A 16,374-nucleotide genomic window follows, 5' to 3' on the forward strand; every position below is an offset into this window, starting at 1 on the left:
TAAAGACGTGAATAATTACTAGCAATGGATTTGTACGAATTACCTTTTACCTTTACCTTGAAGGAAGGAATTATGGTGATGCAAGTGAGGAGAAGTTGAAGAAAAAGGAAGGCAATGCGGTGAACCAGCAAAGGAATGCCATTGCGGTTGCAGCATTGAAGCCGCTGCACACAAATTGTTCACCCAACAGGGGGCAACGTCGATGTCTATTAGAACTGTGATGCCAGCACAAGCACATGCTGCCGCAGTGTGCTGCTGATCTGCAGGAGGAGACAAGAAAGCCAACCATTTCACTATTTCTAACCCACATAGACACCCCCTTGTAATCAAAGCTCTCCCTATCGGTGCGCCGTTTCCGCCATCGGTCGTCCGAGTTTCGTCCACCACCGGATGAACCGACGCCTGCCTCGCCTTCATCTCTCTCCCAATTACAGCCCTGCCTAGCACCGAAATCGGCTTCTCATCCTGCTCGGTCAACTTTGACCTGTCCAACAGCTTATGATTGGCCCACGGATAGTGGTGGGGTCAGGTTTGATAAACTAATGCATACGTGGCATCAGTTTAAGATATATTGTTCATTAATTTCGACTATTTGAATTTCGCTTATTATTAAATTTTTTTATTTTAAAATATAAAATAAAAATTTGAAGTCTCACTCAATTTTTTAAAAATAAAACCTACCCTAACTTAATTGGTTGGAATTGATAGTTTTTATTTTCTTCCATTATTATTATTTTAAAATTTTAAAATTATTAAAATCTCATTTTGTTATCTATGAAACATATTTATCTATTATAAGATATGATGCATGTATAGATTTAGTTCAAATTGATCGATGTTACCTATAAATTAATAATTAAATATTATGTATGTATGGATATTTTGATAAAAACATCCAAGCTATTGTCTACTAATTTGTACTCTAATATGTATTCACTTGTACAACATTTTGACCGACATATCTCCATTGATGTAATTTTCATTTTTTTCCTTCTCTATTTTTATACTCGATGAATTACATGTATTGCGATGAACCTAGCTAGTTGGAGTACGTCCAAAACTTATAGAGATTTGGAATCAAGACTCACGGTGGCCAATTCATATGTCGTGATTGCCCGACGCATAATGGTGAGCCAAGGCTCGATTGTGTTGACCCACCCCAAAGCCCAATGTGGTGAGTCAAGGCCTATTCATTCGACTTTCGTGTAGATCGCTCATAGCCCATAAGGCCCGACCCCATACATGGGTCACATTGGGTCCATGAAGCTGCCATGTACACGGGTCAACCAAAGCTCATTTGGTCGATTCGTACATGCGTCAGTCCAATTCATTGTAATTGGAAGGATGTCAATTTTGCGACTTAATAGCTATGCTACAAGTGGAAGAACAGTTCAATTTTAACGTCAGTTTCATAAATGATTCATTGAGTAAATCTTTTAAAAGTCACCAAAGATTTATATGAGATCATGATCAAGTAACGGCTAATAGAATCTTTTATTATGGGAGATTCCTTTATTTTGCACGAACATTTATAAATATTTTCTCCTTCGTTAATTATGATAATTTTTATTATTAAGAATTCAAAGTAATAATAATTAAAAAAAAAAAAACAATTACAAAATACAAATAAATGGTAAGTATTAAATTTGAATTAATATGATTATTAATTAATTGAACCTGGAAAAATAAAAAAAGAAACACAGTCAACAATTAATTTATTATTATTAAACCCACAAAAATCCACGAGTTTTTTATGAACTCCTTATGGTAATCGTTGAACATTCAAATTAAAGAGAGAGTGATTACCGTTGAACATTAAATACAAGTCATGTTATGCAATTGCTGTAAGCATCGTATTAATATCATCAACCAAATTCCGAAAATACCCTCGTGCCACGTCAGCGAGCCTAGTTCGACGTGTCACTTTCAAATTTCAAAGACGCCTCTCGCAAGTTCCACTTGGACCGCGTCATACAACACTCAGCTTCACTATTTTATTCCATCTTTACTGCACGTAGTAATATAATATATATATATATTACATCATTTAAAAATATTAATTCTTTAAGTGGTGCGATGTCCGTATTATTGTTTAATTTTAAAATTTTAAAATTTAAAATTTAACTTTGTTTTGAAATTAAAAGCAATAATAACGCCAACCCTTTTTTTTAAGCTCCCATTAAAATATACTTTAAAATTAAAATATAATTTTAAATTGTTTATTATAAAAAAAAAAAATAGTCTTGAAAGTGAAACTTTACAAATAATTAGTAGTGGGTCTTTGTTAATTATTTTTTATTTGTGTAATTAACTAAGACTTTTGACTATTTTTTAAATATCATCCATAAAATAATAATAAAAAACAAGATACCAAAAATAATTTATCATAGGAAAAATAATTTTTTAGAAAATAATTTTTTTTCTTACAAAATTTATTTAGTTCAATTATATATATATATATATTTTTTCCGTCCCCTTCTTTCTCTGAACTTTGAAAATAATATTTCATTCGTGGCTCTGTCTTCTCTATTGCTCTCGATCTTTACGGCCTTGCCTACTCCCGATCTCTATCTCCCTTAAAATTAGGGTTTTCAGATTTACAGCTCTTCTCTCACAGCTGCTGCACTTCTCTTTCAGGATTATCCACCTTCTTTTTTCCTCATTTCTCCAGCTAAACCCTTCCCTGCGAATAGGGCTTGCAGATCTACTCTTCCTTCGATTCCATCAACATGTTTTGGAGGCTAACTTCCCTTTCTACTTCCTCTCCTGTAAGTGATTTTATTGCATCTAATTACACCGACTATGGCTCTCTAATTCACTCTATGTCTTTTTCTAATGGCTGGGGAACAGAGAAGGGGGTGGTTGTTTTGTTGTTCTTTGCAAAATCGTGGATGGATTTCTACTCTTGATTTTTTTGTTTCTGTTATTTATTTATTTATTTATTTATTTTTAATGCTTCTTGTTTTCTGCCACGGCTAATTACTTTGTTTTCGATTTTATTTGTTGCCCATTTTCTTGTGTTCGAGCTCCCTAATTACGTTGGGATTTTCGCAATCCAGTTATACTTTTTAGGGAATCGTTTGTAGACTGGACTGTTTGAGCTGGATGACCAGAAGCTGTTAGTGTTTATCGCAGTCGTTGTTTTGTAATTCATGTTACATGCATATACCATGTGTTGCAAAATGAAAACTGGTGCTTCCCCATCTTGGTGTCTCTTTTCTGTCCCGCTTTAACTATTCCTGAATTTGAAACGCGTTAGCGTTGGTTGTCAGATGTGTTTTTTCCTTTAAAGGTTTTTTGATTGAGTCAGGTTTAAGTTAACTGATGAAGAGTTGACCTGTTACGTTCATCTGCATTCGGTTTCCCAAGAAATTCCAGAGTTGGGCTGTTCGATTGTACAGATACTTCTTGACTTCAATAGCACGTTCGCTAACCTTTTGAATTAGTTTAAGTTTAGCCTCTGAAGAGTTGACCTGTTAAATTTATCTGCACTCTGTTTCCAACTAAATTCCAGAGTAGGGCTGCATGATTGTATTGATACATATCGAATTGAATAACATTTCTGCTAACTTTTTGAATTATTTTAAAGTTTTCCCTTAGTTTGGGGAACGTGATATTTATCTTGCAAACAAATTAGCTTTATCATCTCTCCCTCTCTCTCTCTCTATTTCTTTTCCTGACCGTGGAAACACGAATATCAATCAAATTTAACCGGTTCTTTGATTTGGAAGTATGAATGGATTAGATATAACCTGTTTGGTTCTTCAGCATGTTGTGTAACATTAATCACTTCGCATATTGAATGGGTTCCCATTGTTTCTCAGGAAAGTATTGCGATAGAAGCATATAATTCTTTATTTTTTATTTTTAAAGAGGCATGTAAACTGAAGTACATTTCAGTGTGATGGAAATTGGACTAATGTTCTTGTCCTAATTTATAGTTACATCACTTATCATCTGCTGATCTTTTCATTTATTTCCCTGTCAGGTGGAATCAATTTTAGACAAAGAGAATTTCTCATTGGAAGAGCTTCTTGATGAAGAAGAAATAATCCAAGAATGCAAAGCTCTGAACAGTCGTTTAGTTAACTTGTAGGATTCATTTTTTCCAATATATCAATATCTTTTTCTTTTATTACTAACATGAATCTTTTTGTTATCATATTATGCCTATTTCAATATTTGTTGAATTTTCTTGTCTTCTACGAGTGATAATATTTTATGATTAATACATGGACAGTAATGGTTAATTGTTTTTGCATTCAGTCTACGAGACAGAGCCCAGGTGGAAGAATTGTTGCGCTACATTGTTGAAGAACCTCCAAAGGATGCAGAAAGCAAACGGGCATTCAAGTAATACCATTTTTTTTTTTTTAATTATTTACACGCACCCACATTTCAGTTTTTTGTTTCTTCACCGAGCTTTCAAACTGCTCTATTGATAACTAACTTGTGAATTAGGTTCCCATTTATTGCCTGTGAGATTTTTACTTGTGAAATTGATGTTATCTTGAAGACTTTAGTAGAGGAGTCAGAGGTACAGGCTTGTAATTTTTTTATTTTATTTTATTTTATTTTTTGTTGATCATCTACTTGATAAGACAATTGATGTGGTTAACATAACAATTAACACCACAATTTTACTTTTACTACAGCTAATGGACATGCTTTTCTCCTTCTTGGAACCAGACCGACCTCATAGTGCTTTGTTAGCTGGTTATTTCAGCAAGGTACCTTGAAATTTTATTGAGCAAATTGGATTCATCTCTTGCTCCTTAAATTTCGCTTTAAAGTTTGGGTAATCATAATGAAGTTTCTGGTTGGGTTGGTGATCTTTGTATACTCCTGAATGGAGTTTTACACCTTGTAACTTCTCATTTTCTAAAAATTAGGTAATCATATGCCTCATGATACGGAAGACAGTTCCACTTATGCACTATGTCCAGGTATGTCAATCTATACAAGATCTTCACTTCTGCCTCTTGCTCTATTTGTGACTTCCTTTCACTGTCTAGTGTCTGGCTGCAATATATGTATCTATATAATTCGACTACATGAATTACCCAAGCTGTATTTTATTTTATGTATGTTTTCTCTTCAATCAACCAAGAATTTATGCTCTCAAAAGCAAACCCTTCTCAGCTAACACTTTGGTCAATATAATTTCGTTCTCTTGAGTTTGCATGTGTTGTTTTTTTTTTTTCAAAGTTGATCTTATGAGGCTGCTCATTATCGACTCTTGAGGCACATTAATTGAGCCTTTCATCTGTACTTTCCCAGACATTCATGACTGATTTACTTCTCATGTAACTGTTGTTTATCGCTGTATCTCGAATGTGTTTCCAAGATGTGGTATTGTTTATTAAATTATGCTGGATTTTATCAAACACTCCATGTCAGATATTGCCAACTGCAGTTGATGGTTGCAAGCTGCTATATTCTTCTCGACATATAGCTACAATTTAGTCTAAGTTCTTCTTTTGAACTTCTTTGTCCTACAGCTTAGAAGGTGAACAGCCATCTCATGCTTTTTCTCCCCCTTTTGCAGGCTCATCAGAATGTACTGCGCCAATTAGTTGATTTAATTGGAATTACATCCATTATGGAGGTAATGTAGGCGTGTGAGGCTTCTCCATCAATAAAATCTTAAATTCTACCTAGTTTACACTCTGATAATATGGAGTTTTCTATACAGGTTCTGGTTCGACTTGTAGGTGCTGATGATCATGTCTATCCAAATTTTATGGATGTGATGCAATGGTTGTCTGAGAGTGATATGCTGGAAATGATTGTTGACAAGCTGAGTCCATCTGTGAGTGATAAATTGCATTTGCATCAAGATTTTGCCTGTTGTATAATTATATAGATGTGAAATATTGGTTGTTGGAGACTTTGTGCTCTACATTGCTGTTGATAAGTTGAGTTCATTTTATATATTTGATAAATTGCATTAACATTGATCTTTGGCCCAATTAAATGTTTTTGAACTGCTTGTGCTCCTGTACACTGGTGGAAGCCAACAACGTCACATATTTAGCTGGTTACATTTTAATCTGAGTGTCCTTAGTTTGCCTCATGCTATACACTTCAACAGTTGCTTTTCTGTGGGGATCTTCAACATATTTTCTCCAATTTTTCACATCTCCTTGTGCTATGTCATACTAGTTGTAAATGGATTGAAGTAGGAACTGTATGGAGTTGTAAATTTGGACATATTGTTGATTTCAATTATCACGAATTCATGATAAACTCTAAAATTTAGGACATTTTTATTTTATACAATTTGCAGCACATGGCGGAGTCTTTGTGAGGACAAATTAGTTGGATACCTTTAGGGGTATGATAGTTGCAAAGGAATTTCTGAATGCTTGTAATGAAGGAAAGAAAATGGGAAGTTGTAGTTGAAAAGGCTAAATTCAGTTTTCTTTTCGGTGTTCCTTCTGGTTGACATGCATGAAATTTAAATTTAATAGGAAAGAAACAAATGTATTGAAGTACTAGTCAATAATTGATACAAGTTTGGAATGGATTAATTTCTGTTTGTCCTTATGGTTAAGCATATTTCATCATTTATTAGTTTGGAGACTAGTACTACATAGACTCTTTGAGTCATATCAATTATTGAAATAGTATTAATTTTGTTCCGTGGATCAGAATCTGCCCGAGGTTCATGCAAATGCAGCGGAAACATTATGTGCTATAGCTCGTAATGCCCCCTCTGCTCTTGCTACCAAACTTTCTAGCCCCAGGTTGATCAAGAAGCACCTCTTTATTCTTCAGTTTCTATGTAAAACAATTGTAGTTGTTTTGACTCCTTAATCACCTCTTGTGCAGCTTTGTTGCAAGGATATTTGATCATGCTTTGGAAGATTCACATTCAAAGTCTGGCCTTGTGCATTCACTCTCTGTATGCATTTCTCTGTTGGATCCTAAGAGATTATCGGCATATTCTCCTTTGTTTCATTCATTTCGAAATCAACACATGTATGAATGCCCAGTTCCCGTTGATCCAGTGACTGTTGGTGCAATGCTCCCTAAACTTGGTTAGTTTATGATGTTTGTTTCACTGTATGGTGTCGTAGCACACATTTGTGTTCTCTATTAGCTAATTAATAGAGAACACAAATATGTTCTCTATTAGCTATTAATTTATTTGGAAATTTGATGATTATCGACCTGCTACTGTTAGGTGCATACCCTTTGTGGTTTCTTTTATATATCTAGCCCCTTGATTTGGACAACGGAGTGCAGCATTATGAATAGCACTTTGATTTTTTAATATAGCGGCATGGTCTCCATAATTGGAAATATTTTCTTACATTAATTTCTGATAGCACTTGTCTCACAGGTGATTTGCTAAAACTCTTAAACGTGTCATCTGATGATAAAGTATTACCTACAACATATGGTGAATTACGGCCTCCTCTTGGAAAACATCGTTTGAAGGTAGGTTCTGAATTTGTTTTGTATAAATTTGAATATACGTCATATGTGACTGTAATATTCTTAATTTCTGTAGTTTTCAGAGGATTTTGTTTTATAACTTGATATGGTTTGTGTGTGTGTGTGTGTGTTTAACTCCTGAATGAATTCTTTGTACTGTTGTTGTAGATTGTGGAGTTCATTTCAGTGCTGCTGAAAACTGGCAATGTAACTGCAGAGAAGGAATTAATTAACTCGGGCACCATTAAGCGAGTCATTGATCTTTTCTTTGAGTAAGCAATTCTTTATTTCCTATTAATTGAAGCCTTGAAAGATGATAAGAATTATATTTTTATGGGATCTAACCTTTTTGTAGGATCTTTTGTATTTTACGGCTGATTAATTTTTAAAATTATTTGTGTTTTATATTTATGTTTATCTGTGTTATCTGATGCAGGTACCCTTGTAATAATTTCTTACACCATCATGTAGAGAACATTATAATGTCTTGTTTGGAGAGCAAGAAAGATGACATTGTTGATCATCTTCTTCGAGAGTGCAATTTGATGGGGAAAATTCTTCAAACAGAGAAAAATCCAACTATTTTGGCCGATTCTAATCAGGTAGAGAATCTTCTGACATGGTTTGTTTGCTGATATACATCATTGTATTAGATACCAATTGTGACGGTGGAATAACATTTAATCACTTATATATCAACATAAGAAGAAAAGTGCACGCCTTAAAATTAGCGTAGATTCATTTTGTCTTATACATTTTACATATGTATATAAAATTTGCCATGGATTCTGTATTTCCTTGGTGTTAGTGGTTGAAATGAAACATGGTTGAGGTAGTTTATTTGTGAAAACCAAACAAACCCTTCTTGACATCTCTGGAAGCTTAAAGATGATGTAAACATTTTCTTGTTCTTGTAGCCAACATCTCCTGCTGTTGGAAAGCGGGCACCACGCGTATGCAACTTAGGACATACTACACGAATCTCTAATAAGATTCTTCAGATGGGAAACAGTCAAAGCTGTATTCGTACCTATCTTCTGGTATGTATGGGATTACTTTAGTTTCTCCAATAGTCAAAGCTGTATTCGTACATATCTTCTGGTATGCTCAATATCATGTGCGTATGTTCATTTTCCATCTAACAACATTGTTTATAGTTGGCATCTCACTAATATTTTCTGAATAATTATAATTTGTAAAAAAACCATTTCCTTTTCCTGGAAAATTATAAAATTTATAAAGCATTTACCAATTTGAAAGCTCTGGTACCTGGTTAAAATTGAGAAACGTAGTTTACTCTGTCCCGTACATACGTTGGGTCATGCATTGTTGGAAAACAAAATTATTCTAATTTAAAAATGATCTCTTAATTTGCACCAATTAATCCAGGTTCAGTTTAGGGTAGAGTATAACTGACCTCCTTCTGATTATAATTAGCTTGGAAGAAATTTTAATATTGTAGAATGTAAAACTACCATGTCTAGCCCAAGTTCCTGACGGAGGTAAGGGTGGCTTTTTGTGCTACTTGGAGGGAGGCATGGTCTGTAGTCCACTATAAGCCTGTTATGAATCAGGTTTTTTTTCCGTAGCTAGCTTGTTCCATATGTATGTCATTAGTAATTGGAACTTCCCCTTCCCACTTCTGTTTGCATTTAGCTCTTAATGATGTGACAAGATGGATGATTTTTGATGTAGTTCTTGACTCTAAATTAGTATGATGCCCCCTTTTCTTTGCTTTAAGTGCATGTATTCAATCTATATTCAAAATGATTCTTAGATAAATTATGCAAGACTCAACTCTCTTTTAAACATTTTCTTGGACCAATTACATTTTAGAATAACCGCATGGCATCTTTGGTTTGGTTGACATAACTGTAAATTCTTTGCAGGAAAATACTGAATGGAATGAGTGGCAAGCTACAACTCTGCATGAACGCAATTTGGTTGAAAATGTCTATCGGTGGAGTTGTGGGTATGTTTTGTTATAGGCTTGTACCAAATTTATATTCATGAGAATGAATCATTTCTTTGATATCGGGATTTTTGTTTATCTGAAAACGATTTGCCCCCTGGTATTTTCCCAAAAGTTCAGGAACGTGCATCTGCAATTTTATTATTTTCAGTTGTATGGAAGTGTTATTATATGGACAATATAGTTTTGATTCGGTACTTTCACTTTTAAGTACAAATCAATTGAACAAAATATTTTTTCGAGAATGCTCATCGCCGATAAATTGTATGTATGTTTCTTCCGATTCCTCCTCTATTTTGTTGCTTTCTATTAGATTATTGTTATAATATATTTTTATACTTCTTGGGGTCCTTTTACATTGTTTGATTGTCTGCTATTTTAAAAGACGGAGAGAAAGTCTTTAATTATTTGGATTCATTGAATTTAAAACTTATTTCCCAAAATGGCAACTTTCCTTTTAATGCTATATAGCGCTCTTCTCATAATATAACGAGTGGTGGGACTTTAACCTCTCGGACTATTTTTGAATTCTCAACAATTCTTCTCTGAATTTGCAGTCGCCCAACTGCATTGCAAGACAGGACAAGGGATAGTGATGAGGATGACCTTCATGATAGAGATTATGATGTGTCAGCATTAGCAAATAATCTAAACCAGGCTTTTAGATACAAATCATATGGGAATATTGATACTGTGGAGGTATAGAGCATGCACAAACATTGATCAGGCGCAACTGTTTATGCTTTTTTTTTGTGTGTGTGTGGAGGAGAATGAGTGAAGATTGGAGTTACTTATGTATTCTTTCTTTGTTTTGGTTGCAGGACCCTAGATCTCTTGGTCAAGATGATGAGGTAATAATGTTATTTTAGATGATGGAGTGCTAGGTTTCTGTTTACTGTGGGAAGTTGGTTTTTGGTTAGAACACTTACATAGTTTTAGTGAGGTTCTTTAAGAAGACGGTTTACAATGTATTAGCTAGGTGGTGGGTGCAGGGCATCTTTTCATTTTCTTGTTTAAATTTTCTCAATTTTCTTACTGATCTGCCGTGTCCTTTGAGTACAGGATGTATATTTTGATGATGAATCTGCTGAGGTTGTTATATCATCACTTAGGCTTGGTGATGATCAAGGAAGGTGAGTTTCAAAATTATCACCTATGAAAAAACCAGCAAAATGCTTAGCTCTTTGACTATGATAATGCCTTCATATTTAGGTTTGTAACTGTGGCAAATAATCCTTTGTGAGATAAGTTCTTTGATGCCCCATTATTGGATTGATCTTGTACTTCATAGTTACAACTTTTCGAACTAAATCTGCTCTGATCGGATATGACATTCAACTGACCTTGTTTGGATCGACATGAAAGTACTCGACAGGACCATTGTTGCCTGGAAATTGTGTCACATGGCAGGATGACTATTTCACTTAAGCCTGGTCTTTATTATGTAGATGATCTGATCTAGTTTTGAACGATTTTGTTCTTATACCAACATTCTTCTTGTTGAATCTCCAGGCTTGTTTCCTATGGTTCACAGCCCATTTGTAGGCATATTTACATATGCTTGAACACTTAGGATGGGATGTTGGGCGTGAAGAGGGAACTTTTCTTCATTATAATTCATCATATATTGATTCTTATCTTTGTAATGGCTATGAGAAAGTTCATCTAGGAAGTGTATGTGAACTTCCGATTGTGTCTGTTTTTCACGGGCTAGCTTCTTTTATTGATTGAGCTACTATGTGGAATGTATAATATGGAATGTTTTATTCTTGCAGTAGCCTATTCACCAACTCCAATTGGTTCGCATTCCAAGACGACAGAGTTAGTAGTGAAGCTGCAGGCACAGCACCCCCTGAGAGGATGGATGAGATTAACCTGAATGGAACTTCTAATGGTGGTAACAGCAGCAGTGATGATGAGGTCGTGATTGGCGAGGAGGAGTTGACCATCAGCAAGAATTCTGTAGTGGACACTTCCTGTTCAAAGTCGGGGCTTCCTGATAGATTTTCTGGGAGTGAACCTGCTGGTGACGGGATCTCAAACTCTGGGTTGAGTGCATCCAATGATTTGGGATTCTTCAGGTTTGAGACACCAGATGCAGGGGATATGTATGGAGACAGGCCTTTGCCTGACTGGGTAGGATGGGGTGAAACATCAGATTTGCAAGTTGGCGGTTCAAGAATGAACCCGTTTGAGGACAATGACAATTCTGATCCCAATGATTTATCTCAAATTGAATTAGCAGCGCCCAATGTCAATTCTCCAACAAGGGGAGAAGCCTTTCTTCCAAATGGCTCTCCAACTACAACAGGCTCAAGCGATGGATCAGAAGGCAGTGATCAAAGTCAGAAAACTACAGCTGTGCCCTCATTGTTCGAAGAAGATGTTGAGTTCGTTGGTGTGGAGTTAGAGGGCACTGAAAAGGCTATGGAGCAGGCTCTCAAGGAGGGGATTGTTGGGGAAGCAGGGCCACTGAAGAGGAGCGTTGCCCCCAAGGTGCCAGAAAAGGAGAATTCCGATGAAAATGAGGCTGGGATCAAGGAGTTCAATGATGCAAACTACTGGAGAGTGGATCATGAGGTTGCTGTTTTGGAATGATCATGGGTCAATCATATTACGTTATTTTAAGCCTGAAAAGGTGGTTTCCGACGGTCATGGACACCATTGCGGTTGGCATGAGCATCGGTGCTTGGGGCAGATATATGTACAGTATATTTTTGTTTCTATGTGGGAGATTGGATGGTAGAATACGTTGTGGGTGTCACTATTTACCTGTTACCCGACTATTATGCTTATTATTCAGGGTTTTATTTTTTTTTTGTTTCTGATTCATGGGATTTCCCTGATCCTTCGTACTTCATATTTAATTTATGAGAACATTCTTGATTCTTATGTCAAAATTTCAACATATTCAATTAGCTGGACGTATTGGCAAGCTTCAGATTGGCGACTTCTCCTTTGGTTGTTCTCTGGGTAGAACTGTAGTGATGCCTATGTTGTCTTTGCTCAGAGTTTGATGAATAGTTTTTGAAACTTGGGGGTCAGAATGCTCCCATAAGTTCTCGAAGTTCACGTTCATCTGTGATCACGAAAACTGTACACTGCTTTTTAACGAACTAGAGTTGCTTTCTTATGATGAAATTGCATATGCTAAGTTTCTCGATTAGCTAGCTAATTGGCCGCTATCTGAGCAACCTGCAGTGGCTTTGATAATGCAGTCTGTGATGCAGTATCTGCCGTTCCTGCCAGGTTTGTCATTCGTCTCTTCCTTTGATTGATTGATTGATTGATTTATTTATTTATTTATTTTTAAATTAGTAGACACAATGACCCCTTGTTCTGATTTATTTGTTAAATACTATGTGGCATATAGTCGGGATCGTCTGTTTGTATCTTGTATCGGTTCTTGTGCTAATCTGTCCATCATATTCATGTCTTGATTTTTGACATTTGATCTGCTTCCAATGCATACATTAGGTTGCTGTGTTTTAAATCAACTATGCTGTATAATTATGTTGGTAGATGAAGGTGAAACTTTCCTCTTAGGGAATTAAGACCGATCAATAAAATATTGTGCATCGTTTATATGAGTGTTCATTCGTAATTTGAATCTGTCTAGACGTGTGGATCTTAAACTTTTTTTTTCTTTTTTATATGTTCCCAAGGGTAGTAATCTGCCATTGATATCTGTAGAAAGCCTGCTGAGGAAAGAAAATTGTACATGATAGATATTAATCTGGGAAACTCATGTGGAGGGTTATTACAAATTAAAGTTAGGTTTGTGAACCATCTAAAGTGGGATAAATAGACATATATTCAATCGCTAAATTTCTTAATCTCAAGGACAATCGAGGCATCAATTCTAACTATAACCGCCAAGATGTGATTCTTTAGGGGAGTTGGGAATATTGATCCATCCAGTCGGAAGAGACTGAAATGATGGGCAATACAGCTGTCTCCACCATGCATAAACCCTATGAAAGTAAATCCCACAGAGATTTTAAGCCGATTGTCGACCCATAAAAAGCACTCATCCACCGTCCTTTAGGATTCCCATTTCCATTTGTCAGTGTATTAATACTTCAACAGCTGCATCATAACCTGTAATTGTTCTATGAAGTTGTATATATATATTCTAGATATCCATTTTTGTTTCTTTTCAACCCCCATGCAAGCGGGTTCCAGTATTGCTGCTAGTTGAGATGAGAATGATTTCTAACGCTCATGGTGAGACATTAATATTGGGGTGAATACGATAAGTCATAGAAACCTCTCTTTAGTGGATACGTTTTATGAACTTTAAGGAAAACTTGAAAGGGAAAACTCAAAAAGGACAATATTCGCTAGCAGTGAGTTTGAGCTGTCACAAATGGTAACCGAGCCAAACACTGGGCGGTGTGCCAGCGAAGACGTTGGAACTATGAGATCTCACATCGGTTGGAGGGAGGAATGAAACATACCCTCGTTGGCTTGGACCGTTACTAATAGTTTTAGAGACAAGACATTGGGTGGTGTGTCGCGAGAACGCTGAAATTGTGAGATCCCACATCTATTAGAGTAGGGAACGAGGCATACCCTCGTTTTAAAATCTTGAGAGGACACTGGACAGTGTGCCAAGGATAACTCGTTTTAAAACTGGGAGGAATAGGGTGAAAAGTTTTTCACTTTCCCATTAACAATTAGACACGTATCTGAATTTGATCATGCAAAGGGACATGTGCACTTCTTTAGATTGAATAGTTTGAACTACCTACCTAGACGGCGTAAATTAGGCATGTAGAGCTGCAACTGTGACCAAGTGGGCAGTGTGTTCTGTTTTCACCAAAAAAGAGAGGAAAATTTGTTGAGACGAAGCAGAAGGGTTTTCCTTTTTCTTGTGTGTATTAGCTATTATGGAATTGATTGGACGTAGCAGCAGGCAAGTTGCAGTTTAGTGTGTCCTATTTGTAGGGTTACGGCATAGTGGTGGTTCTATGTCAATATTACATCAAATGTATGTTTTGATTGTGAAAGAGATTGGGGGCCACACAGGTACGTTTGCCGTCTGCAATGCCTTACTTTTTTTCATCTTCTTTTGTAAGCTTTTAGTGAGCGTCAACATTTATTCGGTATATGGTACAGTGTTCACACAGCACAAACCCATCCAGTCTCTCTATTTATTTACTCTACCAATAGAATAGCCTTTGCTTAGAAGCCTCTGTTTGTGTTAACTACGTACACAGTACCAAATCCCTCTTACAACGTGACTCCTTTAAGATTACCTCAGAAATAATGTTCAAATTATTATATCTATGGTTAAAACTTCACGCCTCACTTGCATTAACCTTTTCTACTTGGACAAGTAAGTTGAGTCGAGTTAGTTTGATATTTTGTTTTCATGCATCGAGGAATGTTTGGCCTTTTACACTGTTTTTTTATGAACATCCTTTGTTCAAACTATCATTACTGACCAAATAATCTATTCATGGAGTTTCAGTATGTGTTTGGGCTCAAGTTTGTGGGAGTATTGTTGGATAGACTCTTTACAGGGAGGTTGAAGAGGGAATTCGAGGGAATTCAGACAAAGAAGCTCAAAAGAGGAGAACCGCAACTCAATTAATTTTTTAGGTAACTTCACGGGTACTATCCAAAGTTCTTTCGAGCAAATTAACCATCAAATGTTAATGGATCTCGTTGATGTAAGAAAATGACCAAACGAGCACAGAATTGAACAAAACTGAAAGCATCAAGTACCAATGTCTAGCTACCTATATTATGTTCCTTGTACGATTTATTCATGCATATCATTATGCTATTATACGAGGACAATTAGAGATTTATCAATTAACTCTTAATCATGAACTCGACTTGATTGCTGAGCGCTCGGATAAAATTTTCAGTTGGATTGAGCCCAAAAAATACATGAATCCTATGAGATCATTGTGAGTATGGTTAAGGAATATGTAACTATTCATTATTCTATCATCTTGTTCCAATTAAAGCAAGGGACCATATAGGTAAATGAGAGTCGACTAAATTGAGGGTCATAGTCTCCTTTATGATGTTTATTTTATGAGGCGCACTAGGGAAATGCAAACTAATCCTTACTAAAGAATCTAAGAACGATGTCCATAATGGTATGAAGAGAACATGAGTTGGAGCTGACGTTAGAGAGTCCTATCTCGAGAACCTATGAGATATAGGTTGATAAAGATGACGATGATGAAAGGGACTAATAGAACATATAACCAATATACCTTAGAACCTTAAGAACGAACCATGAGAATTGACAATCTAGATAGGGCTAAGAAAATAAAACTCATTACTTCCACATCGTGACCACAAGTCGAGCTTAGGTGAACCAAGTACACTTAGAGGATAGCCTAAGAAATCCTATAACTTGGATGTGAATTCTTAAGAATGAACAACATATGAATAAATGAGAATAAGACTTAAGAACAAACTAAGAATTACAACTAAGTTACTTACGAAGTATTTTTATATTCATTAATGTTACTTTAGTTCTTTTCATATGAGACATAAGTGGAGTAGTTCAGGCGAGGATGTGCACGAGCTTGCGAGGCTTTAGGGCTCGAGATAGTTTGGCGTCTCATATTTGTCAGACTTATATATTTATGAACTTAGTTGATTTAAATTCATATTTTGACATCTTTCTATGGCGTCTCAAGTTTTTTGAACTTAGTCGTTTTAAAGTTTTAAATTGTCACGTTTTTTAAATATCTTAGGTAAGTAAATGACGGTCCATGACGTGAGTCTTTTGAAAAGCGAATCGTTACATATCATGAGTATCCCACCAGCTTGGCTATTCTGAGACAATCACATGATCTTACTATAGGATATTATATGCATAAACGTGTCAGGCCGTGACTTGGACCAATTTCCTCTAAACCTTTTTTTATTATTTACTTGGCCTTAAACTTAAATTTAAAAATGTGAGTAAAAAAAAAAAAAAAAAAAAA

General features: G+C 35.7%; 1 protein-coding gene across 4 annotated transcripts; it reads left to right on the top strand.

Annotated features, from left to right (window-relative positions):
* Positions 1-2,477: 2,477 nt before the first annotated feature.
* Positions 2,478-12,307, top strand: LOC111459375 (serine/threonine-protein phosphatase 6 regulatory subunit 3-like). 4 transcript variants are annotated; one of them, XM_023102245.1, is made up of 19 exons: positions 2,478-2,768; positions 3,989-4,092; positions 4,267-4,353; positions 4,462-4,537; positions 4,656-4,730; positions 4,893-4,946; positions 5,549-5,608; positions 5,696-5,812; positions 6,655-6,749; positions 6,835-7,043; positions 7,349-7,446; positions 7,612-7,715; positions 7,880-8,045; positions 8,361-8,483; positions 9,333-9,415; positions 9,973-10,114; positions 10,237-10,266; positions 10,478-10,548; positions 11,191-12,307. In XM_023102245.1, exons 1-19 carry the CDS (start codon positions 2,730-2,732, stop codon positions 12,011-12,013), a joined length of 2,556 nt encoding a protein of 851 aa, XP_022958013.1. In that variant the 5' UTR covers positions 2,478-2,729; the 3' UTR covers positions 12,014-12,307. The 4 variants fall into 4 exon arrangements, with proteins under 4 accessions (XP_022958013.1, XP_022958014.1, XP_022958017.1 ...); XM_023102246.1 differs by having other exon boundaries at positions 11,194-12,307; XM_023102249.1 differs by lacking the exon at positions 11,191-12,307 and adding an exon at positions 10,628-11,089.
* Positions 12,308-16,374: the final 4,067 nt, after the last annotated feature.

The sequence above is a fragment of the Cucurbita moschata genome, unplaced genomic scaffold (assembly GCF_002738365.1).
Source record: "Cucurbita moschata cultivar Rifu unplaced genomic scaffold, Cmos_1.0 Cmo_Scf00022, whole genome shotgun sequence".
NCBI classification, from domain to species: domain Eukaryota; kingdom Viridiplantae; phylum Streptophyta; class Magnoliopsida; order Cucurbitales; family Cucurbitaceae; genus Cucurbita; species Cucurbita moschata.